This window comes from Rhinolophus hipposideros (genome assembly GCF_964194185.1).
Source record: "Rhinolophus hipposideros genome assembly, chromosome: 1".
NCBI lineage: Eukaryota > Metazoa > Chordata > Mammalia > Chiroptera > Rhinolophidae > Rhinolophus > Rhinolophus hipposideros.
In genome coordinates this window covers 50,355,470-50,381,957 of record NC_138047.1, presented here as the reverse complement: position 1 = coordinate 50,381,957, position 26,488 = coordinate 50,355,470, and the positions used below count along the sequence as shown (strand labels likewise).

The 26,488-nt window shown below is 34.9% G+C and overlaps 1 protein-coding gene across 1 annotated transcript; it reads left to right on the top strand.

The window, feature by feature from the left end:
* Window positions 1-134: 134 nt before the first annotated feature.
* LOC308497117 (UDP-glucuronosyltransferase 2A3-like) lies at window positions 135-26,488 on the top strand. The gene is made up of 6 exons (XM_081047358.1): window positions 135-906; window positions 3,165-3,313; window positions 22,537-22,668; window positions 24,076-24,163; window positions 24,581-24,800; window positions 25,226-26,488. Exons 1-6 carry the CDS (start codon window positions 186-188, stop codon window positions 25,503-25,505), a joined length of 1,590 nt encoding a protein of 529 aa, XP_080903484.1. The 5' UTR covers window positions 135-185; the 3' UTR covers window positions 25,506-26,488.

Below are 26,488 nucleotides of genomic sequence, written 5' to 3'. Positions count from 1 at the left end.
TTCCCAGATATATTTGCATTTCTGCTTTAGTCCAATAAACATTAAACTTGGTACGCAATGAACAAACATTTCTCTTTAAAAGTTAATTTTTAACTCACTATGTGTCTTAATTGTTGTTCACCTCTGTGCCCAGCAGAAACACATGAAACTCCTGCAGAGCAGCATGTGAGGGAGCTGCTGACACTATGTCTGACAAGTGGGCTTTGGTGATTCTGCTGCTGCAGCTCTGCAGCACTGACTGTGGATTCTGTGGGAAGGTTCTGGTGTGGCCCTGTGACATGAGCCACTGGCTCAATCTAAAGATTATTCTGGAGGAACTCACAGAGAGAGGACATGAGGTGACAGTGTTGACTCCTGAACATACTCAGCTCATTGACTACAAGAAGCCTTCCCGACTGAACTTTGAGGTATTTCATTCACCATACGACAAAGAACGAGTTGAAATTGTACATGATAAATTTATCGATCTAGTTCTTAATGTCTTACCAAATGTAACACTCTGGCAATCCGTGATTAAAATGAAGGAATTCTTTGTTGAAATAACTCAGATTTTAAAATCCATGTGTGAGAGTACAGTCTACAATCAGACACTCATGAAGAAGCTCCGGGAAACCAAGTATGATGTAATGATTATAGACCCCGTGATGCCCTGTGGAGAGCTGGTGGCTGAATTGCTTGCAGTTCCTTTTGTGTTCACATTAAGAGCCTCTTTAGCAGGCATAAAGGAGAAACACTGTGGGAAACTTCCAGCCCCACTTTCCTATGTACCTGTTCAAATGGTGGGCTTAACAGACCGAATGACCTTTTTGGAAAGAGTAAAGAATACAATGCTTTCAATTTTCTTTGACTTCTGGGTCCAGGATTATGACATTCATTTTTGGGACCAGTTTTACACTGAGGCATTAGGTAAGAGACTCTACTTTACATTTTAAGCTTGTCATCAAAATAAATTTAAGGATTTAAATGAATACTATGAAATGAAAGGAGTACATTTTAAAATATCTGTCTTCCATTTAAACTCTGTTTTTTTATTTCACTGATATACATTTATTCTACTTATTTTTAATTTATTCTCTTTTCTACATAAAAATGCTTTGCTTTGCAATTTCATACTCTCTGCTCTAATCTGAATCAGTCAACTCAGACAGGCTTACATTTAAACTGTCGTTAAGAAATACTAATATGAACTAATACACAAAAGCTCATATCTGACACTAAATACATTATTTAATTTATTTCACTATCCCATTTTTCACCAAGCTACTATTCAAACGAACCCACTTAAAAATTTATTGATTTAGGCATGATTAGAACTTCAATGTATTGATTTTTCTATAATTATCAATTAATTAATTGAGTTAATAGTCAGTATGCATTTCCTGGGTGCAGACTGCATGCTAGACTCTGTAGGTAAAGGAAAAAGCACATGGATCTTGACTCAAGACTACCCTTGGAAGTAACTGAGAACGAGAATAGGTCACTGGTACATTTTGATATAACAAGATTAAAAGTAAAGACCTGAAAAGACTCCAGTTGCGAAAAAGAGGACAGAAGCATTATCAAAGGAGAAAAGAAAAAAAAGAGCATCTTCTATTAAGCAAAACATGTACTTGCCATGCATTCATGCAACCCTTAAGAAGTCTTCAAAATTAAAAACCATCCCACTTGACTCACTGGGTACTTAACATAACAGAGTCATTTGATGATAATAATATCTACTGGATAGCTCAAATTTAACAACCAAATAATTATATACAGTTTTAGAATTGTCCATTCTCATAATGATTCAATTTTATATGAAAAATACAACTAAAGGAAAGGAGTATTTGTCAATTTTCTCTCACTGTTTTAGGTACGTAATTCCCCATGCGGAACATTTCAAATGCAACCTATTTTTATACTTAAATTCACTTCCATTCTCCTTCTTTTATACCTTCTATCCTCATTATTTGAGTGATTGCTTTAAATATAGAATTTTTCCTAATTGCTTTAAGCCCTGCCTTTCTAAAATGAAACCTATGGTCATATAAAATAAATTACCTAAGGAGAGAAATTATTAAGAGAAATATGAGACTGACTGATAAAAATATCATCTAGGGGTTTGTAATCAAGGTAGGATTTGAGTTCCAAGAAAGTAGGCATCTAGAGCACAAAAACACATCAATTGGAAGCTAAGAGGTGGAGGTCTAATCTTATCTCTGGCAATTTCAAACAGAGTGTCCTGGACAAAGTTTCTTTACTATTAAATTATAACTCTTAGACTATTACTTTGGATATAATTTCAAACATTAAAAAATAATGACTCTAAAATGAGGCTTTCATCCCCTGGGTGTATATCACCACCAAATTAGATTAGAATCCTAACATGAAAAGGATTCTCATCTCAGTTTTTTCCCTTTCTCTGTCACAAAATATACATATATTTTTGTAAATAGAAAAGACTGACTTGGTTATTTGTAATTAGTCATTCTTCTGCATAAAATTTCTGAGATTAACCTTAAATGTGTCCCTTTCAAAACACATCATTTAAGACCGCAGTAAAGTAAGTGTGTGATAATTGTAGTATGTACTCGTGTGCCTAATATACTGAAAAGAGGGTCATCATGAGTATGAATTACAAAGGGAGTTCTTACTAATAAAATAGAGGCCCATCAATTGAAGTGACGAGAAGTATAAGTGACTCAGAAGTATAAGGTGGACTTATATGAACATATCCTATAACAATATGAGTAATCCTGACATAACGTGCTGGGAGTCACAGACATATTCCTGACTAGAAACCATTGAGAGGTGTTTTGGTGCAGATATTGTGAGGCTAATCTATCATTTGCCATTTCATTAGAGGAAAAAAAATTAATAATAAACTCATTTGTAGTTTGGAGGTGTGGTTAAATGGTTGCTTTATTTTATATTGTAAAAATAAACTTGCATATAACTATTTTGTTTCTTTTCCTCCTTTCTTCATCTTTACTATTTTCTCTCTTTCTTTTCAGTCCATATATTCTATTAATGCACCCTTTTATTTTACATCTAGAAGCCATATTATTCTAGAATAGCTAACTTTATTTTTCCCTTGATAGCTTATTATTAAATTCATGGTAAGATTTTCCCATTGAAGTTACAGGCCATTTTTGTTTTACCCAACTTTTTTTACTTTTCTCTAGGAAGACGCACTACATTATGTAAGACTCTGGGGAAAGCTGAAATTTGGCTAATTCGAACATATTGGGATTTTGAATTTCCTCGTCCATACCTACCTAATTTTGAATTTGTTGGAGGACTGCACTGCAAACCTGCAAAACCTTTACCTAAGGTAGGAACATTAGAGTGTTTCCCTGAAAATAAGACCTAACCAGATAATCAGCTCTAATGCGTGTTTTGGAGCAAAAATTAATATAAGATCAGGTATTATATTATATTGCATTATATTATATTATTATTATAAAGACCCGGTCTTATATTATAGTAAAATAAGACCAGGTCTTATATTATATTTTATATTATATTATGTTATGTTATGTTATATTATATTATATTATATTATATTATATTATATTATATTATATTATACTATATTAAAGACCCTGTCTTATAGTAAAATAAAACCAGGTCTTATATTACTTTTTGCTCCAAAACACACATTAGAGCTGGTTGTCCAGCTAGGTCTTATTTTCGGGGAAACATGGTACATTAAAGGACTTTATGTATCTTATGATATGGTACTTGAATTTTTTTTAACGATTACAGTCTTAATAACAGGGACTTGATGTGAACATCTCTGATAGGCCACTCCATTTCCATTTTCCATGTCAGAGGTGCTCTTGTGAGTTATAGACCTATGTCTTTTAGGCATCCTATTGAGAAATTAGGCGGAAAATGGCACGATTAAAGTGCATCTTAAAATACCATTGATAGGAGTGACTGAAAACTAAAGCCATGAAAATCTCTAAGAAGACTACTATAGTCTTCCTAACAAGCATGATGGAGTTATGAACAGGGGCATCTATCATCATGGTAGAGAGATAAATATGAGACACTTTGGGGTAAGCTCCACACTATTTAGGGGGTGAGAGGAGGAAAAGTTAAGGGAAGAGAAGAAAATAAGAAAGACTCCTGTATTTTCCCTTTGCAGGAAATTTGGTAGTGATGGCTTCTACTGAAATAGGAAACATGTGGAACTAAACTTTGTTTTAGATTAATGAAATGCATTCTATTTGGTGACTATTCACTTAAAGGAGCCAGTAGGATTTTCAGGTAGAATATTCTAGAAGCCATTTGGGTAATACAAGGTTTCAATCTCAGCATGCAGCAAAGGAAAGATTGGGGGTCATCAGCAAAAAGTTCATGAAAATGAGAGATGAAAACTTTGACTGATTCTTCACCAAACTGATGGTTTCTTTTGGAATGAAAAAATAAATGTATACCATATCCCTGTATCCTCAACAAAAAGGTCGAGTACCCCGGATATTAGAAGGAAACAGTATTGTGAAACAAAAGAGGGTAATGCATAATCATTATAAGGATACTATATTTAACTATCAATAGGGACTGAGGAGGAAACTCTCATTTGCTTGTATTGTGGCAAAATTAACAAAATCCCTTTAGGAAGTTTGTGTGGTAAATGGAGTTCTGGGGCTAAATTCTGATTTCTTGTATGGTAAGTTGCATATTGTTGAATGACATTTCATTTCAGGATTATTAATATGCATTTTCTTAGCAATTGAGGAACAGGTACAATCCAAGTTCTATTAAGTCTTGGTATAATGAACCAATGTCTAACTAGAGAAATTTTAAAAAGAGGTGATAATTTCTGTGGTCCTCTAGATTAACTCCCATGCCAAACTATGGTTTATCCTGCCATTCTCACTTTTACACACACACACACACACACACACAGAGTAATGAGCCACATAATTTTACAAAATCATCTCAAATAAAATGATGAAAATGGGCAAACTTTATCTTTCTAAATTCAACTTTCCTACTGATAAGAAGTTTGTGCAGTAACAATACTAATCTCGGCTATGGTTATTATGTAAAACATTCCAGTCACCTGATACACAGATCAAAAAGCAATGAGTGAGACTGCCATCAGCATCATGACAGAGTATAAAAGGCCCTTTATAGCTTCCCTTATTCTTACAATGAATTGGACAACTATAATTTAGCAAACAATCCTCTGCTAAACACACAAACACATCTCAGAGTTGCATGCATCAGTACATCTGAAAGTGGCAGCATTGGAACAAGCCGGGTAGGTGGAATAGGAGGAAGAACAGAGATGGTGGCTGTAGACGCAGTTCAGAGCATGCCGCAACCTGTACTTGTGGACCAGTCGGGTTAGAGTTCTCACACTGCAACCCAAAGGGTCGTAGGAGCAAAAACAACATACCTGCCTGAAAAGGCAGCTACCATTAATGCAAACCTGTTAATGGTGGGTATGCCCAACTTCAGCAATTTTGCTGGCAGACAAAATAGCTATTCACAGCCATTATGGGTAAAAGGCAAATCCTGGTCTTCTGACAGCTATTACTAACATAAAGCAGAAAAATCATGAACCTGCATCTCCATGCTTACACCATTGGTGCAGAAGCGGGTAGAGGTGGAAAAAAGTTGCGGCAGCAGAAACAGGTCTTGGCCACTGGTTACAAGGGGCAACACCCGGTGCTCACAGGCATCAAGCCTCAATGCCAGCAATATCCCACTTGGAGCACAGGAGTGGTGCTCCAAGACTGAGGTGACCAGACCCAAATGGGATGCCCACCTCCCAAGGAAATGCAGGGCATCTTCCACTGTAGAGGCAACACCACCCCACTGAGATCCTGGAAAAGCTGTGTGTGAGTTTAAAAAAAAAAAAAAAACTTGCACTATAGCTACATTTATTAGAAAACAAAAAAGATTTCTACCCCTCAACCTGCTGAGTTAAGAACAAAACAGTTCTAAACAAGAAAAAGTTCACTTTTTCAAACGTGCAGGCAGGGAAACAATCCATCAAGTACCCAAAAAAAGCAAGGTAATAAAGTAGCTCAAAAAGAAATTGAAATCTCCAAAAATCAAACAAAAACACATAGAAGACCATGACTTCAGTGACAGAGAATTCAAATGGGACTTATTAAAAAATTCAATGAGATATAAAAAATTTCAGAAAGGCAGTTCAGTGAACTCAGGAATCAAATTAATGAACAAAATGAGAACATTACGAAAGAAATTGAAGCTATAAAAAAAGACCCAACAGAAATTCTAGAGCTGAAAAACTTAATAAATGAGACAAGGAATGCATCATAGAGTATTAGAAAAAAAGCAGAGCATGTGGAAGACAGAATCAGCAACCTTTAAGATAGAAATATAGAAATGACACAGAAGTAAGTAGAGAGAGAATCAAGAGTTCTTTTAAAAAATGAAAGAACTCTGTGAGAACTATCTGGCTCCATTAAAAAGAGCAACATAAAAATAACATATATTCCAGAGGAAGGGAGAGAGAAGGAAACAGTCTATTCAAATGTATGGAAAGAGTTAGACATTTGTACACACTACACTAAATGAATACCTAACTATCTCGACCCAAAAAAGACTTCTCAAGACACATATTACAACTGTCAAAAAGACATGAATTCTCAAGGCAACCGGGGGAAAATAAGACTAATCTCAAAGAAAACGCAATTTGATTATCATCAGATTTTTTAACAGACTACTTCCAAGTCTAGAGAAGGTAAAAAATATATATATATATATATTCAAAATATTAAGCTAGAGGAACCATGAACAAAAATAATACATCCAACACAGGTATCCTTCAGATATGAAGAACTAAAGGCTTTCCGAGATAAACAAAAGTTAAGAGAATTTACCACCCTAAACTATACAGTGAAAGATATGTAGAAAGTAGCTATTCTACCAGAAACAAAAAGACAAAAGTATACAAAACTGAGTACGATGAAAAGCAAGACAGACAGAAGAAATACAGTGCAAATTTACTTGAGAATAAAACATTAAATTATAACATAAAGGATAAAGTAAAACCATTAAAAATAACTATATTGTAATGTGGTAATGAGCACACAACATCAGAGATGATAATTTGTAACAACAAAAATATAAAAAGGAAGGAGGAAAATGACTGAACATGTAGAGGTGAATGAAGACAAGTGAAAGCACAGGAAAATGTATTATTTGAACCTATGAGACATTTTACACAAATCTAATGGTATCCACAAAAGAAAACTCCAGAGCTGAGATACAAATCATAATAAAAATAAGAAACAGAAGGTAAAAATAGTCAACCATCAAACTTAAATATCAGAGAGAAATGCAAGGGAAAAAGACAAAACAATGGAGATACAGAACAACCAGAAAACAAAAGATATTTTGCACAGTGAAGGAAACCTTCATTCAACAATTGGACAACCTATGGACTGGAACGAGATATGTGCAAATGATGTATCCAACACAGGGTTAATATCCAAAATATAAGGAACTCAAAAAACACACATACAAACAAACAAAAACAATCCAATTAGGGGGCGGACGGGTGAGCTCTGGGCAACAAGACTTCCAGTTTGATTCCCACATGGGTTAGCAAGCTGCGCCCTCTGCAACTAGAATGAAGACAATGAGCTGCAGCTGAGCTGCCACTGAGCTCCCGGGCAGCAGGATGGCTCAGTTGGTTGGAGCGTGTGCTCTCAACCAGAAAGTTGCCGATTCCATTCCCACAAGGGATGGGGGCTGCGACCCCTGCAACTAATAACAACTGGACTTGGAGCTGAACTGTACCCTCCACAACTAAGATTGAAAGGACAACAACTTGACTTGGATGGAGGTGATGGGTCCTGGGAAAATCACATTGTTTCCCAATAAAAAAAAAACAAAAAGTAAAAAATAAAAAATAAACAATCCAATTAAAAATTGGCAAAGGACCAGAATAGAAATTTCTCCAAAGAGAACATACACATGGCAAATACATATGAAAAAAATGCTTAACATCCCTAATTATCAAGAAAATGCAAATTAAACCACAATGAGGTATCACCTCACACCTGACAGAATAACTATCATCAAATCAACAAATAATAAGTGCTGGTGAGGCTCTGAAGAAAAAGGAACCTTCATATACTGTGGTTAGGATGGTATATTAGTGCAGGCCACTATGGAAAACAGAATGTAGATTCCTCAAAAAATTAAAATAAAGCTGTCATACGATCCTGCAATTCCACTTCTGGGTATTTGAAGAAAACAAAACCACTAATTTGAAAAGACACATGCAGAGCTCTGGTCAAGATTGCAAAGTAGGTAAATGTTGTGCTTGCCTCCTCTTCAGGACCACATCAAAATTGCAAATAAACTACATAACACCCTGCACTGAACTCTAGCTAAACAGAATTCCTAAGGACATACAAAAGAAGCCACACTGAGATGGGTTGGAGGGCAGAGATGTGAATCCTGCTAGTCCCATACCCACATGCAGCAGTTGAGAATCAGAAGGGATATCTTAGCTACAGATGTCCTCTTTGAGGAGTAAGGGGTCCCAGCCCCACACCAGGCACCGAGCCCAGAGTTCCAGTGCCAGGAAGAGAAGTCCCAACCACTTCTGCCTATGAAAACCAGCAGAGATTGTGGCTAGGTGAGATGGAGGACAGCTGGAGTCCCAAGAGCTCTCCTTAAAGGGTCCACACATGGACTTAGTCACTGATGGACTCACCACTCTGAGCTCCAGCACTGAGGGCTCAGCTTTAAAGGTGCCAGGGACACATAGGGAGGAACTGAATTGTCTGGCATCAGGTTGAGAGCTGGAGGGGTAGCTTTCTCCCAGACAGAGTGGTGGCAAAGCCGCTGTTTCTTTTTTGAAGCATTCCCCCATCCAGAGTACAAGTGCAGTTAGCCACCATATCTGAGTGTCCATCAACCTGCCTAACACCATTAGCCACACAATGGTGATTCCCTGAGAACACCCCAGTCAAACATGAAGACCCACCCAAGCTGCTTCCAGTGTCTTTCCCATACAAATGGACGCACCTCACTCATGCTGTATACTTTCCTAAAAAAAGGTTTTCTAAAGGTTCACAAACCCCAAAGGAACAGCATCTAGCATCAGTGTGCCCTGTACCTATTGATAAGCAGAGACAGATACATAAATATACAGAACAACTTGATGGGTGCCAAAGCAGAAGAGGGCAGGAGATGGGAATAAAATTATTAAATATTTATAAAAGCTAAAAAAGTCTAAGTGGTTTACAACAACAATACATAGAAATTCAGTATTTAGTTTAAAACATGACACTACAGCTATATATTTATGTCTCAATAATTTATGGGTTCACAGAGATGAATAAAGCATGGATTTGTATGACAATGTAAACTAATTTTATAATACAAAGAATTAAATTATTTTTTTACCAATTCCCAGTAGTACATATGTCCAAACTGAAATACATACACATACACACATACATATACTTAGTAGATTAAGTCAAACAGGAACTTCAAACTTGTATTTTCTAAAAGAACTCATCTACTAATAAAATTTTCTCCACAACAAATATCAGCCAAACCCATACTTCATTTATTTCAAACATGTGAATACTCCAACTTCTGGCTCACAGTCAAATCTCTCAAAAATTCTTCACCCAGGAGGCACAAAATCTTCACCCATAGCTCTCTGGAAGCAAAGCATTACCATTAGCCATTGGTTAACAAAGAAAAGAAAAGAAACAAAAATAAAAGCGCTGTAGTAAGTCTTAATGTATGAATAATCACCCCAAATATAAATGGAATTCACAAATCAAAAGACAAGAGTAGTGGGATGAATTAAGAAACAAGATTCAACTATATGTTGCCTTCAGGAGACCCATCTCCACTCCAAAGACAAACATAGGCTCAAAGTAAAGAGGTGGGAGATGATATTCTAAGCAAATGGCATCCAGAGAGAATCAAATGTAGCTATACTTATATCACACAAAATAAATTTTAAGACCAAAAAGTAAAAGAGACAAAGGTGGACATTTTATAATGATAAAGGACCTATTCATCAAGAAGATATAACATTTATCCATACGTGTGTACCAAACCTGGAAGTATCTAAATATACAAAGCAATTATTACAAGACCTGGAGAGAAAAGCCAACAAAATACAATTACAGTAGAAGACTTCAATATGTCAGTTACAGCAATGGATAAATCATTCAGACAGAAAGTCCATAAGAAAATTTTAGTCTTAAATGAAACATTAAATCAAATGGACTTAACTAATATTAATACTACTTCCATCCCAAAACGACAGATACACATTCTTTTCAAGTACACCTGGAACATTCTCAACCATAGAGGATATGTTGAAACAAGAAACTAGTCTCAATGAACTAAAGAGGACTGAAATGATACCAAGCATTTGTTTTGTGTGTTTTTTACCGCAATGGTATGAAACTGGAAATCAACTCCAAGAAGAAAACTGGAAAACTGAAACATATGTAAAGATTAAACAACATGCTATTTAACAACTACTGGGTCAAAGAAGAAATTGAAAAAGGATCAAAAGATATATAGAAATCAACAGAAATGAAATACGATATACCAAAGTTTTGGGGATGTAGCAGTAGTACTAAGAGAAAAGCTTATACTAATACAGTTCTCAAGAAACAAGAAAAGGATCAAATAAAAAAATCTAACATTACACCTTAAAGAATGATAAAAATAAGAACAAATGAAATCCAAAGTCAGTAGGAGGATGAAAATAATAAAAGTCAGAGTGGAAATTAATGAAATAGAGAACAAAAAACTACCAGAAAAAATAATTAAGGAAAGAAGATCTTGTTCTTTGAAAAGATAAACAAAACTGAAAAACTTTGAGCTAGACTTACTAAGAGAAAAAAAAAAGACAACATTCAAATAACTACATTCAAAAATGAAAGAAGAGAAGTCACTAGGACAACACAGAAATATAAATGATTATATATAACAGGATATATGACACAAAATTAGATAACCTAGAAAATGGACTAGTTTTTTTAAGCATATACCTTGTTAGACTGAATCATGATAAACTGAAACAACTAAATAGACTCCTCACTAGTAGGGAAATTGAAACAGCAATCAAATCCACCCAAAAAAACAAAAATCCAGAACCAAATGGCTTCACTGGTAAATTCTATCAAATATCTAAAAGATTTAATACAAATTCTTCTGAACCTCTAATGGAAAATAGAAGGGGAGGGAATACTTCCTAACTCATTTTTAGGCCAACATTACCTTGACACCAATACCAGGTCAAGAAATCACAGGGGGAAAAAAAGAAAAGTATAGGCCAATCTCTTTACTGAACATAAATACAAAAGTCCTAATCAAAATACTAGAAAATACAATACAACAACACCTTAAAATACATTATGACCAAGTAGGATTCATTTAAGGGATGCAAAGATAACTAACCATACAAAAATCAATCGCATAATCTACCACATCAACAAAATAAAATATAATATAAAAATTATACAATTCACTCAACAGATGCAGAAAAAGCATGTGACAATATATTAACATCCACTTAAGATTAAAACATCCAATAAAATGATACAGAAATAAAATATCTCAATGCAATAAAGGCCACACATAAAAATCCTCAGCTAACAGCATACTCAATGGCAAAAAACTGAAAGCTTTTCCTCTAAGATCAGGATCAGGAAGAAAAATGCCTACTCTCATCATTGTTATTCAACATAGTACTAGAAGTCATAGCTAAAGCAATTAGGCAAGAAAAATAAATAAAAGGCATTCAAAATGGGAGTGAAGAAGTAAAATTACCAGTACTTTGAGATGACACAATTCTATAATACAACATCCTAAAGATACCATCAAAAAACTGTTAGAAACCATAAACAAGTACAGCAAAGTTGCAGGACACAAAATCAATATACAAAAATCTTTTGCATTTGTATATACTAACAAAAAATATCTTAAAAGGAAATGAAGAAAACAACCCCATTTACAAGCCCATAAAAATAAATAAAATACCTAGGAATAAACTTAACATAGGAGTTGAAGAAACTGTACACTGAAAACTACATGACACTGTTGAGAGAAATTGAGGAAAACAGAAAGAAATACAAAGATATTTCATCTTCATGGATTGGAAGAATTAGCATTGTTAAAATGTCCATATTACCCAAAGAAAACAGATTCAATGCAATCGCTATCACAATCCTAGTGGCATTTTTCACAGAAATTGAACAAAAAATCCTAAATTTTGTATAAACCACTGAAGACCCTAAATAGGCAAAGCAATCCTGAGACAAAAAAAAAAAAAAAAAACAGAGCAGGAAGTACACACTCCCTGACTTGTAACTGTAATGAAAACAGCATGGTATTGTCAGAAAAATAGACACATAAACCAATGGAACTGAATTTAGAGCCCACAAATAAGCCTACACGTACATGGGAAACTGCTTTTAAACAAAGAATATGCCATGGAGAAAGAAGTCTCTTCAATAAATGAAGTTGAAAAAATTGGACAGCCTCATCCAAAAGAATGAAACTAGACTAGTATCTTACACAGTACATAAACATTAATTCAAAATGGATTAAAAACTTGAATGTGATACCTGAAACAATGAAATATATAGAAGAAAACATAGGCATGAAACTTATGGACCTTAGTCTCAGAGATTTAGTGAATTTGACCTAAAAGGCAAGAAAAGCAAAAGCAAAAATAAATGAATAAAACAACAGCAAACTAAAAAGCTTCTGCACAGCAAAGGAAACCATCAACAACAAAAAAAGGCAACCAAAAGAATGAGAGAAGATATTTAAACAACATCTCTGATAAGGGGCTAATATCCAAAATATATGAAGAACTCACACAAGTATATAACAACAACAAAGACCCCAAACAATCCAATTTAAAAATGGGTAGACGATCTGAACATTTTCCCAAAGAAGACATACAGATTGCCAACAGACATATGTCAACATATTCAACATCAATGGTTATTAGGGAAATGCAAATCAAAATCACGAGATACCACCTCACACGCATTAGAATGGCTAGCATCAAAAAGTCAAGAAAGATTTTGGATGACTGATTCAATTTCATTACTGGTGATCGGTCTGTTTAGATTTTCTAATTCTTCATGGTTCAGCCTAGGAAAGCTATATGTTTCTAAGAACTTGTCCATTTTTTCTAGGTTATTGACTTTGGTGGCATATATTCCTTCATAGTATTCTTGGATGATCCTTTGCATTTTGTTCTCCAAACAAATGTGGAGTAAAGGGAACACACATACTCTGTTTATGGGAATGTAATTTAGTGTAGACACTAGGCAAAACAGTATGAAAGTTCCTCAAAAACTTAACAATGTAACTAGCATTGTCCCAACTATTCCTCCTCTGTGTATTTACCCCAAAATATACAAAAATTCTTGTTCATAAAGATGTAAGTACCACTATTCTCATTGTAGCTTTAACTACAATAGCCAAGACATGGAAACAATGTGTCACATTGACAGATGATTGGTGAAAGAAGATGACTGAATACAGAGGGTGCCAATAAAATGTATAGACATTTTAAGAAAGAAAAAAGTTCATTAAAATTGTGATACTAAATATATACCGAAAACAAAAGATGAATACAAGTCACAATTGACTGCTGTAATTACAACAGGTGCTCAAAGTTGTTACCAACAGCATCCAGACACTTCTGATTACAGACATTGTTTGGTAGACTTCTGTGGTGAGTGTGTAAACTGTTCCACCAACATAGCAGAAGCAGCAGGACTTATTGCTATGCAAGGCCTCCTGGATCTTCCCTTGTGTACATCACGCACAGTACCAGGCATCTCAAACTTATCACGAATTCCTGCAATTGTTAGGTGTGTTGGAGTTTCTGTTGCATACTCACACCTCCATTGTCACTGTACTTCCACAACGTTCTGGAATTTCAAATACCACTTCAAAATGGTCTTGCGCTTCCAAGCTTCCAAGCAACAATCGTGCTTCCACCATTTGCTTTGACTGTCCTGGCTGTTGCATAGTAACGCTAGTATTCATTTGATTAATGCCATCTTTTAAACATTCCTACCACAATTCAACTCAACTTCAAAAAGTAGTACATAGATAACATCTCTTAAAATGTGTATACATTTTTTGGCATCTTCAGTGTGTGTGTGTGTGTGTGTGTGTGTGTGTATACATATATATACTTTCAGCCATAAAAAATGAAATGTTACCGTTTCCAACAACATAGATCTTGATAGTGTTATGCTAAGTAGTAAGTCAGACAGAAAAGGACAAAGAACATGATTTCACTCTTAGGTGGAATATTTAAAAAAAAGTAATAAACTAAGAAAATAAAACAAACTTACACATATGGACACAAATGGTGGTTAACAGAGGATAAAGAGAGTGGAAGGAGGGTTAAAGTGAGTAAAGGGTGTACAGTGCAGTGGTCAGGCATCTACACCGTACATGAAGTGGTCTCCCTAATAAGACAAGTGTCCATCTAACACCCTACCAAATCTTTACAACATTATTGATTATATTCCCCAAATTGTCTTTCATATCCTCATGGCAACTGAAACTAATATAAATAAGTAAATAAATACATGCATAAATAAACACATAAATAAACAGTGAGTAAAGGGGGTCAAATACATGGTAACAAAAGAAAACTAGACTTCAGGTAGGGGCATGCAATCAAGTACACAGATATTGAATTCATAATCTTACACAGCTGATAGGTATGTAACATTATTAATCAGTGTTACCCCCAATAAATTTAATAGAATATGAAGATAAAATAAAATTAAAAATTTATACCTAAAGAAAACAATAGCGATTATAGGTCCTCCAATCAAAAAGCCAAAGAATTTAGTGGGTGTGCATGTGTATATACATATAGTATATTATATATAAAACATATATGCATACATTCACACACATGTATATATACGCACATACACACATATAAATACATATATATACACATATACATATATATATATATTCAAAAGTTTATTCAAATTCCATGTGTTTGGAAAGATGAATAACAATAATAACACAATAATTTGTGTGATGTCAGACATGTTCTAACGTTAATGAAGCTAAAAATTCAGTTACTTTCAACTTTGACATCATCTCTTGTCTAATCATTTAACAGCCTTTTATTGGGGAACATAGTGACTCCAGAGCTGCCACAAAAGATTTCACAAGAAATACATGACAAATCTAGATGATGCCATTCTCACAGAATATGATCTGATTGCGACCAACCCCAGAGTCCATGGACAACCTGCACAAGTCTAAATGGTGAAGCAGGGGTTTAATTTACAGAAGTCACTACATATCAATTGTGTGCTAAGGCTCAAATTTCGAACATGCGGCTTGTGTCAACTGAGATTCAAGTTTTACACACCAGGAAGACAGGCAATCACTGTCTCCTAAAATAATTTATGATTATTGAGTAGTTTAAATATGTTATCTCCTTTTACAATACATCATTATGTGTCACAATTCTAACAAATATCTTCCTAGCCCTCTTAAGAGAAAAGTTAAACACAAGAAAATTACCATGGAAGTTATGTGTAAAAAACAGGCAGATCAACACAGTGATGATTTATTTGATGTAAACTGTTACACCTAATTCAGACCCATTTAAAAATTTACATTTGAGGAATATTTTCATGAGTTGCCAACCACTCAGGTTTTTGTTGTTGTTGTTGTTGTTGTTGTTGTTACTATTTTGGGGGCTTTTTGTTGTTGTTTTTTCAATTTTTATTACATTTATTGGAGTGACAGTGGTTAGTAAAATTAAATAGGTTTCAAATGTACAATTCCATAACACATCATCTATATATTGCATTGTGTATTCATTACACAAAGTCAATTCTTCTTCCATCACCATATATTTGATCCCCCTTACCCTCTTCTACCTTTCCCATCCCTCCCTTACCCTCTGGTAACCACTAAAGTGTTGTCTGTGTCTATGATTTTTTGTCTTGCTCGTTTGTTCCTTTTAGTTTTATATGCCATGTATGAATGAACATTGTATGACTTATTTTGCTTAGCATGATAATCTCAAGATCCATCCATGTTGTCACAAATGGCAGTATTTCATCTTTTTTTAATGGCCCGGGGTTATTCCATTGTATATATGCACTACACCTTCTCTATCTAATCATCTATCAAAGGACACTTTGTTTCTTTCCTTGCCTTATCCACCATAAATAATGCTGCAGTGAACATAGTGGTACATAAAGCTTTACAAATAAATGTTTTCAGAATTTTGGGGTAGATACCAAGAAGATGAATTACTGGGTAGTATTGTAATTTTGTTCTTAATTTTTGAGGAACCTCAATACTGTTTTCCATAGTGACTATACAAATTTACATTCCCACCCACAGTGTATGAGGGTTCCTTTTCTTCACAGACTCTCCAACATTTGTTATTACTTATCTTGTTGATAATAGCCATTCTAACAGGTGTGCGGTGAATCTCATTGAGGTTTTGATTTGCATTTTCCTAATAGCTAGTGAATTTGAACATTTTTTCATAAATCTGTTCACTGTTAGTGTGTCTTCTTGGGAGAGGTGTCTGTTCAGGTACTCTGACCATTTTTTAATTGGATCGTTTGATTTCTACCGTTAAGTTACATGGGTTCCTTATATATTTTGGATATTAGCCCCCCTATCAGAGGTATTGTTTGCAAATATATTCTACCATTAGGTTGGCTGACTCTTTGCTTTGTTGATGGTTTCTTTTGCTGTGCAGAAGCTTCTTAGTTTGATATAGTCCCATTCATTTATTTTTGCTTTTACGTTCCTTGCCTTTGAGATCAAATTCCTAAAATTCTCTACAAACCTAACGTCCATAAGTTTAGTACCTGTGCTTTCTTCTATGCAATTTCTTGTTTCAGGTCTATGTTTAGGTCTATGATGCACTTTGAGTTAATTTTCATATATGGTGACATGTAGCAATCTAGTTTCATTCTTTTGCATTTGGCTTTCCAATTTTCCCAGACCATTTATTAAAGAGGCTCTTTTCTCCATATATGTTTTTGTCTCCTTTGTCAAAAATGATCTGTCCATATAGATGTGCATTTATTTCTGGGTTCTCAATTCTGTTCCATTGGCCTGTGTGTCTGTTTCTCTGCCAATACCACAATGTTTTAATTATTGTCGATTTGTAATATAAATTGAAGTCAGGAAGTGTGAGACCTCCAGCTTTGTCCTTTTTTCTTAGGATTTTCTTAGCTTTGGCTATTTGTGATCTTTTGTGATTCCATACAAATCTAATTATTTTTTGTTGTCCTTCTTGAAAAAAATTCCATTAGGATTTTGATGGGGATTGCATTAAGTCTGTATATTGCTTTGGGTAATATGGCCATTTAAAAAAATGTTGATTCTTCCAATCCATGAACACGGAATATCTTTCCATTTCTTTGCGTGTTCTTCAATTTCTAATAATCTCTTGTAGTTTTCAGTGTATATGTCCTTCACACCTTTTTAAAAGATTTTTCCTAGGTATTTTTATTTTTTTTCATTTCCAATGCAAAAGGAAGTGATTTTTTAATTTCTTTTTCTGAAATTTCATTGTCACTATATAGGAACACAATGGAAGCTTGTAAGTTGATTTTCTATCCTGCAACTTTATTGTATCTACTTATTACTTCTAATAGTTTTTTGGTAGAGTTTTTAGGGTTTTCTATGTAAATAATCATGTCATCTACAAAAAGAGACAATTTGACTTCTTCATTCCCAATTTATATGCCATTTCTTTCTCTCTCTTGCCTGAGTGCTCTGGCAAGGACTTCCAACACTATGTTGAATAACAGGAGTGAGCGGGGGCATCCATGTCTTGCTCCTGATTACACAGGAAACGGCTTCAGTTTTTCACCATTACGTATGACACTGGCCAAGGGCTAGTCATATATGGCCTTTATTATATTGAGGTACTCTGTTTCTATGCCCATTTTATTCAGTGTTTTATTTATAAATAGTTGTTGTAGCTTCTCAAATGCTTTTCCTGCATATATCCTGTATTTTATGTGGTGCATTACAATGATTAATTTGCATAAATTGAATAATTCTTGCACCCCTGGAATGAACCCCACTTGATCGTGATGTATAATCTTTTCAATGTATTTTTCTATTTGACTTGCTAATATTTAGTTTATTTTGCATCTATATTCCTCAGAGATATTGGTCTATAGTTTTCTTTTTTGGTGTTATTGTTACTTGGTATCAGAGTAATGTTGGCTTCATAAAATGTGTTAGGAAATATTGCTTCTTCTTCCATTTGTCAGAAGACTTTGAGGAGGACAAGTATTGAACCATTTGAATTTTTGGTAGAATTCACTAGTGAAGCCATCTGGTCATGGAGTTTTGCTTTTGAGGAGGTTTTGTATGATTGTTTCAATTTCTTTACTGTTGATCAGTCTATTTAAATTTTGCAGTTCTTCAGGATTCAGTCTAGGAAGGTTATGTATTTCTAAGAACTTGTCCATTTCTTCTAGGTTATTAAATTCGGTGGCATGCTTTCATAGTATTCTTGCATGATCTTTTGTGTCTCTTTGGTATCTGTCATAACTTTTCCTCTTTCACTTCAGATTTTGTTTTTCTTTTCTCTTTTTACCTTAGTGAGTTTAGCCAGGGATTGTCAATTTTATTTATCTTTTCAAAGAACCAAGCTCTTTATTGCAGCAATTTTTTCTATTGTCTTTTTTCTATTGTCTCTATTTCATTTAATTCTGCTCTAATTTTTATTTTCTTCCTTCTGCTGACTACGAGTTTTACTTCTTATTCTTTTCCTAGTTCCTTAAGATGAAATGTTGATTACTTGGGATTCTTCTTGTTTCTTGAGGTAGGCCTGTGATGATATAAATTTCCCTCTTACTACTGTTTTTGCAGCATCCTAATAATTTTGATATGTGGTATTTTCATTCTCATTTGTTTCTATGCATCTTTTGATCTCTCATTTTATTTCTTCCTTGACCCAGTAGTTCTTTAGGACCATATTGTTTAATCTCCATGCATTTGTGGTTTTTCTTGCTTTCTTTTTGCAGTTCATCTCCAAGTTCAAAGCACTGTGATTGGAGAATATGCTTTGTATGACTTCAATTTTCTTAAATTTATTGAGGCTAGTTTCGTGTCCCAAAATATGGTCTCTCCTTGAGAATGTTCCATGTGCACTAGAAAAGAATGTATAATCTGATGTTGTGGGATGAAAAGCTTTGTAAATGTCAATTATGTCCATTTCATCTAATGTGTCATTTAAAGCTGATATTTCCTTATTGATTTTCTGTTTGGATGATCTATCTACAGCTGTCAATGGGGTGTTTATTTCCCCTACTATAATTGTTTTTCGGTCAGTTTCTCCGTTTAGGTCTATTAGTAGTTGCTTTATATATTTTGGTGCTCTCTTATTGGGAGCATATATATTGATAAGTGTTATGTCCTCTTGATATATTGTCCCCTCTATCACTATGAAATGTCCATCTTTGTCTCTTATCTTCTTTATCTTCAAGTCCATATCATCAGACATAAGTATAGCTACACATGCTCTTCTCTGGGTGCCATTTGTTTGAAGTATCATTTTCCACCCTTTCACTTTGAGTCTATATTTGTCCTTGCAGCTGAGATGTGTCTCTTGAAGGCAATATATGATTGGTATTTTGGGTTTTTTTTTTTTTTGCTTTTTTTAATCCTATCTGCGACTATGTGCCTTCATATTGGTGAATTCAGTCCATTTACATTTAGGGTGATTATTGATAGATAAGGAATTCCTATGGCCATTTCATCTTTTCTTTTCCGGTAGCTTGAGATCTCCATTGTTTCTCCTGCCTTTGTGTTTCTGACTGTTATTTTAGTTTGGTCATATTCTATGATTCTTTTCCTCTGTTTCCTCCTTTTTTATATATATTATGTGTTGCAGTTCTAAATTTTGTTGTTGTTGTTGAGTGGTTGGCTTTAAGTTTATGTAAATAAAGTTTCATACACACAGCAGTTCATTTTCTTCAGCATGCATTTGATCTCCATTGGTCTTTTAAAATCAAACCTTCACCCCTACTCTTTTATGTTTTTGTTGTCACAAAGTATCTACTTATGCTGTGAGTTCATTTCTGAGTTGCATTGGCAAAGTATGTTCTTTTTCTTTATATTTTTATCTGCTTTATTCTTTATGTTATATTAAAGTGTATAGTGCCCTATTCTGAATAAGCATTGCCATTTCCTGCTTCTGTCAGACTGTTATGCATCTTATTCATAATTATGTATCCTTCTGTCTTTGTTTCAGGTAGAATAAGCCCCTTCCTGTAATGCAGACATTGGGGTGGAAAATTCCCTCAGCTTCTGTATTTCTGGAGAGATCTTTATTATCCCTTCATACCCAAGGATAAATTTGCTGGATATATTACTCTTGCCTCGTATTTTCTCTTTTTCAATAGTTTGAATATTTGATTCCACTTCCTCCTGGCTTGTAGAATTTCAGCTAAAAATCCTGATGGTAATCTAATGCACTTTCATCTGTAGGTTACTATGTTCTTTACCCTGGCTGCCTTGAGAATTCTTTGTCATTAATTTTTGGCAGTTTCAAAATAATGTGGTTTGGAGAAGGCTTTTCAGGATTGAGATATTTAGATGTTCTGTTTGCTTCTTGGATTTTAGGATCTAGTTCTTTCCATAGGTTAGGGATGTTCTCATTAACTATGTGTTTGAATGGGCTCTCTGTGCCATTCTCTCTCTCTTCTCCTTCTGGTAACCCATATCTTCTATATTGCTCTTTCTGATAGAGTCAGATAGTTCTTGTAGAGTTCTTTCATTCTTTCTTTAATACTCAAGTCTCTCTTTTCTTCCATCTGCATCATTTCCAGATTTCTATCTTCAATATCACTAAGTCTTTCCTCCATCTGGTCAGCTCTATATCCTAAGCTTGATATTTCATTCTCCATCTTTTTTTATTGAGTTCTTCAGCTCCAGAATTTCTACTCAGTTCTTTTTTTAAAATTTCAATCTCTTTGGTATTTTCTTCATTGATTTTCTCAGTTCATTAAAATGCGTATCTGAGTTTTTCTGCATCTCATTAAGTTTTTTTTCAAAACTGCAATCTTGAATTCTCTGTAATTTAAGTCACACATTTGCATTTCTTTAAGTTTACTTTCTACAGACTTTTCATTTTTTTCTGAGTTGCCTTGTTACCTTGGTTGTTCATGGTGTTCAAGGGTTTATTTCTCCTAGGCATTTATGGAAATGAACTGTGCTGCAGATTGATACAAAAGTTTTTTCTTTTGTTTTCCAGTAGGTGGTGCTGGAGTATTTTATTTTATCTTGCCCTGTACTGGCTCATGTTGTAAGATTCCCTGGGGAGGTTCGCGTCTCCTCCATGACCATGTCACCTCCGTCTCAGGGCCATGGGAGTATGTCGTGGGCAATGGTGTTCTGAACCCCTAAAATCCCAGTACCACCCCTGTAGCCACAAGCTCAGCTGTGCTGTCTGAGCAGTCCTAGGTACCCCTACTGGGATCAGCTATGAAAGTTGGAATCATGGTGGGCTGGGAGAGGCTGCTGATGTCTTTGTGGCTTTGTTCTCCTCAGAGTAATGGTGACTTCCAGACAACAGTTGCCTCACTTCTATATCTCCACCTTTGTCACTGGGATTAGCTGCAGTGTATCTGCCACTCAGGAGCTATCTCTCCAGTTCTCAGGATTATAGATATTCTGCTCTTTAACCCTATACTCACTGATACATGTTGTTCTGGGGCCCACTGCTAGCTCTGGGAGGGTAGAGAGAGGCAGCCAGGCTCAATGGCTTTTTTGTGACTGGCAGTGAGGGCCACTGCATCACAGCTGTCACACTTCTGTATTTGGCCTCTTCCCTAAGGTCTCTGCCCCAATTGCTGTGCTCAACTGTATTATATGCTAACCACTCCAGGAGAAATGCTCAGGGCCACAGAGAAGGCACCTGCAGACTGAATTCTCCTCTCTCCTGCGACCCACAGTGAGCTCGGAGCTGTGTCTACAGCAGTGAGCTCTGGGCTATATCTGCACACCTGTCTCTGATCTTTGCCCTTCCCTCCTCCCATGATCACCCCAGTGTGCCTATTTTTAATGTCCATATCTCTCAGATGTGTGTCTGAGTGCACAGGAAATCTTCTGTTGAATTATAGCTGTTCAACTTGTTGTAACTTCAAGGGGAGAGATCAAGGTGGACCCCTCACACTGCCATGTGTCTGACATCACTAATCACTTTCATAAAATTAAACTGGGTGAGTAACAGTGCCCATCAATCATGAAAAATATTATGTTCTTATCATGTAATCTTTTTGTTTAATGGTTTGGTTCCATGGCTATTCATGAATCAATTATTATATATTTAAGGCATAGGTTTTCAACACATACTTCTTCCTAAAGAGACTAAGTGGCTCTAGGTGTCAAAAGATAAAAACAGTCTAAACATGCTTCGGGCAATCCCCATGAATCTTCATGTTAGAAGTATAAGTGAACTATGTTTTATTCCCTGTGATGCTGTACCTTTGTAAACCAGGAATGTTTTCTCTCCAGGAAATAGAAGAATTCGTCCAGAAATCAGGCCAACATGGTATTGTGGTATTTTCTCTGGGTTCAATTATCCAAAATCTCCCAGAAGAGAAGGCCAATCTTATTGCCTCAGCCCTAGCCCAGATTCCACAGAAGGTTAGTACAAACTTTGGTCCTTCTGGGCAGCTATTTACCAATTGGAGAGAGAGTGGGGTTAATGGTGTCTTTTTTGGTGAAAGTTGAATCTCATTTTACAGTTAATATATCAGGTACTAATATCAAGTAAAAATTTGTAGACCATCACAATAGTGAGTTTTGGCACACTTGAGTCTTGACTTCTAAGTTTTGCTGTTACTATGGAAACACGTCTTTGGAATAATTTATTTTAATAAAATAGAGATGAAAATTTTAAGTCCATTGCTCATTTTTTAGTATTTGAAATCTTAAAGCCTGTTCTGACTACTCCCAAAATAGATCTGAAGTATAATCCCTCTAACACCAAGAAAAGGGAGAACTGAAATGACAGAGATAAAGATGAAACACACTCAAGAATTTTCTACACATCTTTGGTTGTATTAGAACTTGATTCATTATAGCTGTGCACAGAAGTAGAAGGTTAGATCCATTCAGTCTTTCTTTTTTTTGCGGGGGGAAGGTGCAACTCACAGCCCATGTGGGATCTAAATGGCAACCCTGGTGTTTTTAGCCCACTGCTTCAACAAACCGAGCTAACCAGTCATCCTCTATTCAGTCTTTTTAATTCGCTTTTTCTAGTATTAAAAGGCCCTAGAAATTTTAATGTTATACTCTGTCAATTTGAATATTCTAATTTATGATATTCAATTAATTTTATATGTTATCACCACAATTCTATATTTCAACTCTTTTTATATTGTGCTTGTTAAATATTCGAGTCCTTTTATTTTTATATTTGGTTAAATTCTGTGAAACTATATAAAATTCTATATAAAGGCAAATGTGCTAATTATAAAAAACAAAATAAACAAGATAATCATTGGACAATGGAATATAAGCAAATGTAATATTTCATTCTTAATTAAAAGAAAGAAAAAGAATTTGTGGGAGAAAAAAGAAGATAGAAAGGAGGATGGTAGGATAACCAAACATCCAAGTAAACAAGTAGATAAAATCTAAAGCGATAGTATTTGTTAGAAGCACTAATTTAAAGATAGAGCTATGATGGTAAGGGACATAAATTTACACAGAAGCAATGTAGTCATAAAAATTTTACACATTCTGATTGAATAGGCCAATACTGACGAATTTTCTACTTCTTCATTTATGGTCTCATTCCCAGTAGCTTTTAAGTGGTAATAGACAAAATAATAGTATACTTAATGGGCAACTACAATAAGCTCTTTAAAAATGGTGGTTGTAAACAGTCCCACTATTTCTTTCAGTGTTTACAAAGTATATGTTTACACTCCCTTTTCAACCATCACGTAGAGTAAGGTGGATGCATGATTTACAAATAATTCTACAACCTGAAAATGTCATTACACTGTGGTTTTACTTGTGAAATATATACGTTGTTTTCCACAGGTTTTATGGAGATACACAGGAAAGAAACCAGCCACATTAGGAGCCAATACTCGGCTCTATGACTGGATACCCCAGAATGATCTTCTTGGTAAGACTATGGGAAATAAACACTGTATAGAAGTTCATTGAGAAGTTGATTAATTCTTAACTAACAGTTGACTAATTAAGTTAATGTAATATAATTAATATCAACAAATATCTAACAATTGTAAATATTTCTCATTTTATCTTAAGTTTTAAAAGATATAATTAAAGATTTGACCATTAAGTTTATAGATTCATACTTGCTATGATTCAGATAAGAATTTCAGGCAACGTAGTAAAATTAGTGCCTCCTTTTCCTAGGATAGCAATTTTCTGTGGTGGCAGTGCCCCATATGCTCAGCTTCAGGAGAAAATACTGCCTTCTTCAGTAACTTATCCCACAGATCTTCCCCTTCTCTAACATTCTGTTAATGTGGCATAATGACATTTTCATCTGCTTCACATTCTATTCCCAAATTAGGGCATCCCAAAACCAAAGCTTTTCTTACTCATGGTGGAATAAATGGGATCTATGAAGCTATTTATCATGGAGTCCCTATGGTGGGCCTCCCCATATTTAGCGATCAGCATGATAACATCATTCACATGAAGGCCAAAGGAGTGGCTGTGGAGTTGAACATGAACACAATGACCAGTGCAGATTTGCTCAGCGCCTTGAGAACAGTCATTAATGATCCTTCGTAAGTACAATTGGTTTCTAAAGGATTACCATTGGTTGTGTTGGGCCCCACACAAGAAAATGTTAAAGACCATGCTTATGAACTTAATATCGGACACTTTCCCAATCTTGAGTGATTCACCATCTTGGTCTTGAAAAACTCCTGAAAAGTATAGTTCAGACAATGTCACACATCCTTCTTGGTAAAATTAGTCTTGAATTAACAACTGGTTTATTCTGAGTTTTCCTATGTCTGCATTTAACCACATTCTGTTAAGAATATATTTTTTTTCAATCTCCCTACTACACCTATGAAAATCCTATACAATGATCAGAGTTAATATAACAACAATTTCTAGGGCCCTTATATTGTTTCATTTTTATAGCATGTATCATATAACTAACAAAAACAAAACCTCATTAATTTTGCCTGTATTTGCCTTCCAGTTATAAAAGGAATGCCATGAATTTATCAAGGATTCACCATGATCAACCTGTAAAGCCCCTGGACCGAGCAGTCTTCTGGATCGAGTTTGTCATGCGCCACAAAGGAGCCAAACACCTGCGGCCAGCCATCCACGACCTCACCTGGTTCCAGTATTATTCTTTGGATGTGATTGGATTCCTGCTGGCCTGTACAGCATCTGCTATATTCTTAGTCACCAAATGTTGTCTGTTTTCTTGTAGAAAATTGGGTAAAACAGGAAAGAAGAAAAAGAGGAAATAGATCCTTCCATGTTTGGCAAAGTCCTGAGTGAACAATCTTGTTCAATTCAGCCACAAATTATTTAATGAAAACACCACCCCTCCTTCCTGTTTTCAAATTTTTCCATTTCTCTATTTTAGCCAAAAGAGAAAGCCAAGAATTCCATAAGACCATTAACTAATGAGCATGTCCCATTCTTCCTTTTTCTAGTCCCAGCTGTTCTTACCCTCTGCTTTACCCAATTTCTGACACAGTGACATTAATAATTCTAAAAGTTCTATTTATATTAACACTATTTTAATTGTATAACCTTAAGTGATATGGCGATTGCTGGAAAGAATAAAATATGAGCAGAATTTCATGGATATAGGAAGCTTAGAATGGTACATTTTACAAGTTGCAACAGATCATATGAATCAGGAAAGTATCCTCAAAAATTAGTTTGCTTTGAAAAATATGATTTCCTTTTTTAATAAAAGTATGCCTCTTTACTTGCCCAATATTACCAGTATTAGGCCAAAATTGAAAATAATGATGATGAGATATTCTGCTTTGAAAGGTTTACAAAATTTCAACTCATGGCCTTTCCTCTGTGCTCTCAAAGTGAGAAAAAGATGCTTTGTGTTTCTTCCTCTTCTTACAAGGATGCAAGTCCTGTGGGATTAGAGTCCTACTCTTATGACCTGATTTCATCTTAAATACTTTGTTAAAGGCCTTCTCGCCAAATATAGACACATTGGGGTTTAAGGCTTCAACATATAAATTTGAAGGGGGTGGGGACACAATTCAGTGCATAACAAGCTTTACCAAGCAATCATGGCCTATGTTTCTGCCTTTAATCAACAAATATTTTTTTGTGTGACCTTTATGTACAAGGGACAATTCTGAGAATTTTTTTAAAATAATAAAGATAATCAATGGAATGATTTTTTTTTGAGCATATGAGGATGTCAGTACTGTTTTAAATGTAAACAGGTTACTTTAGGAGAAATAAAGAATCATTG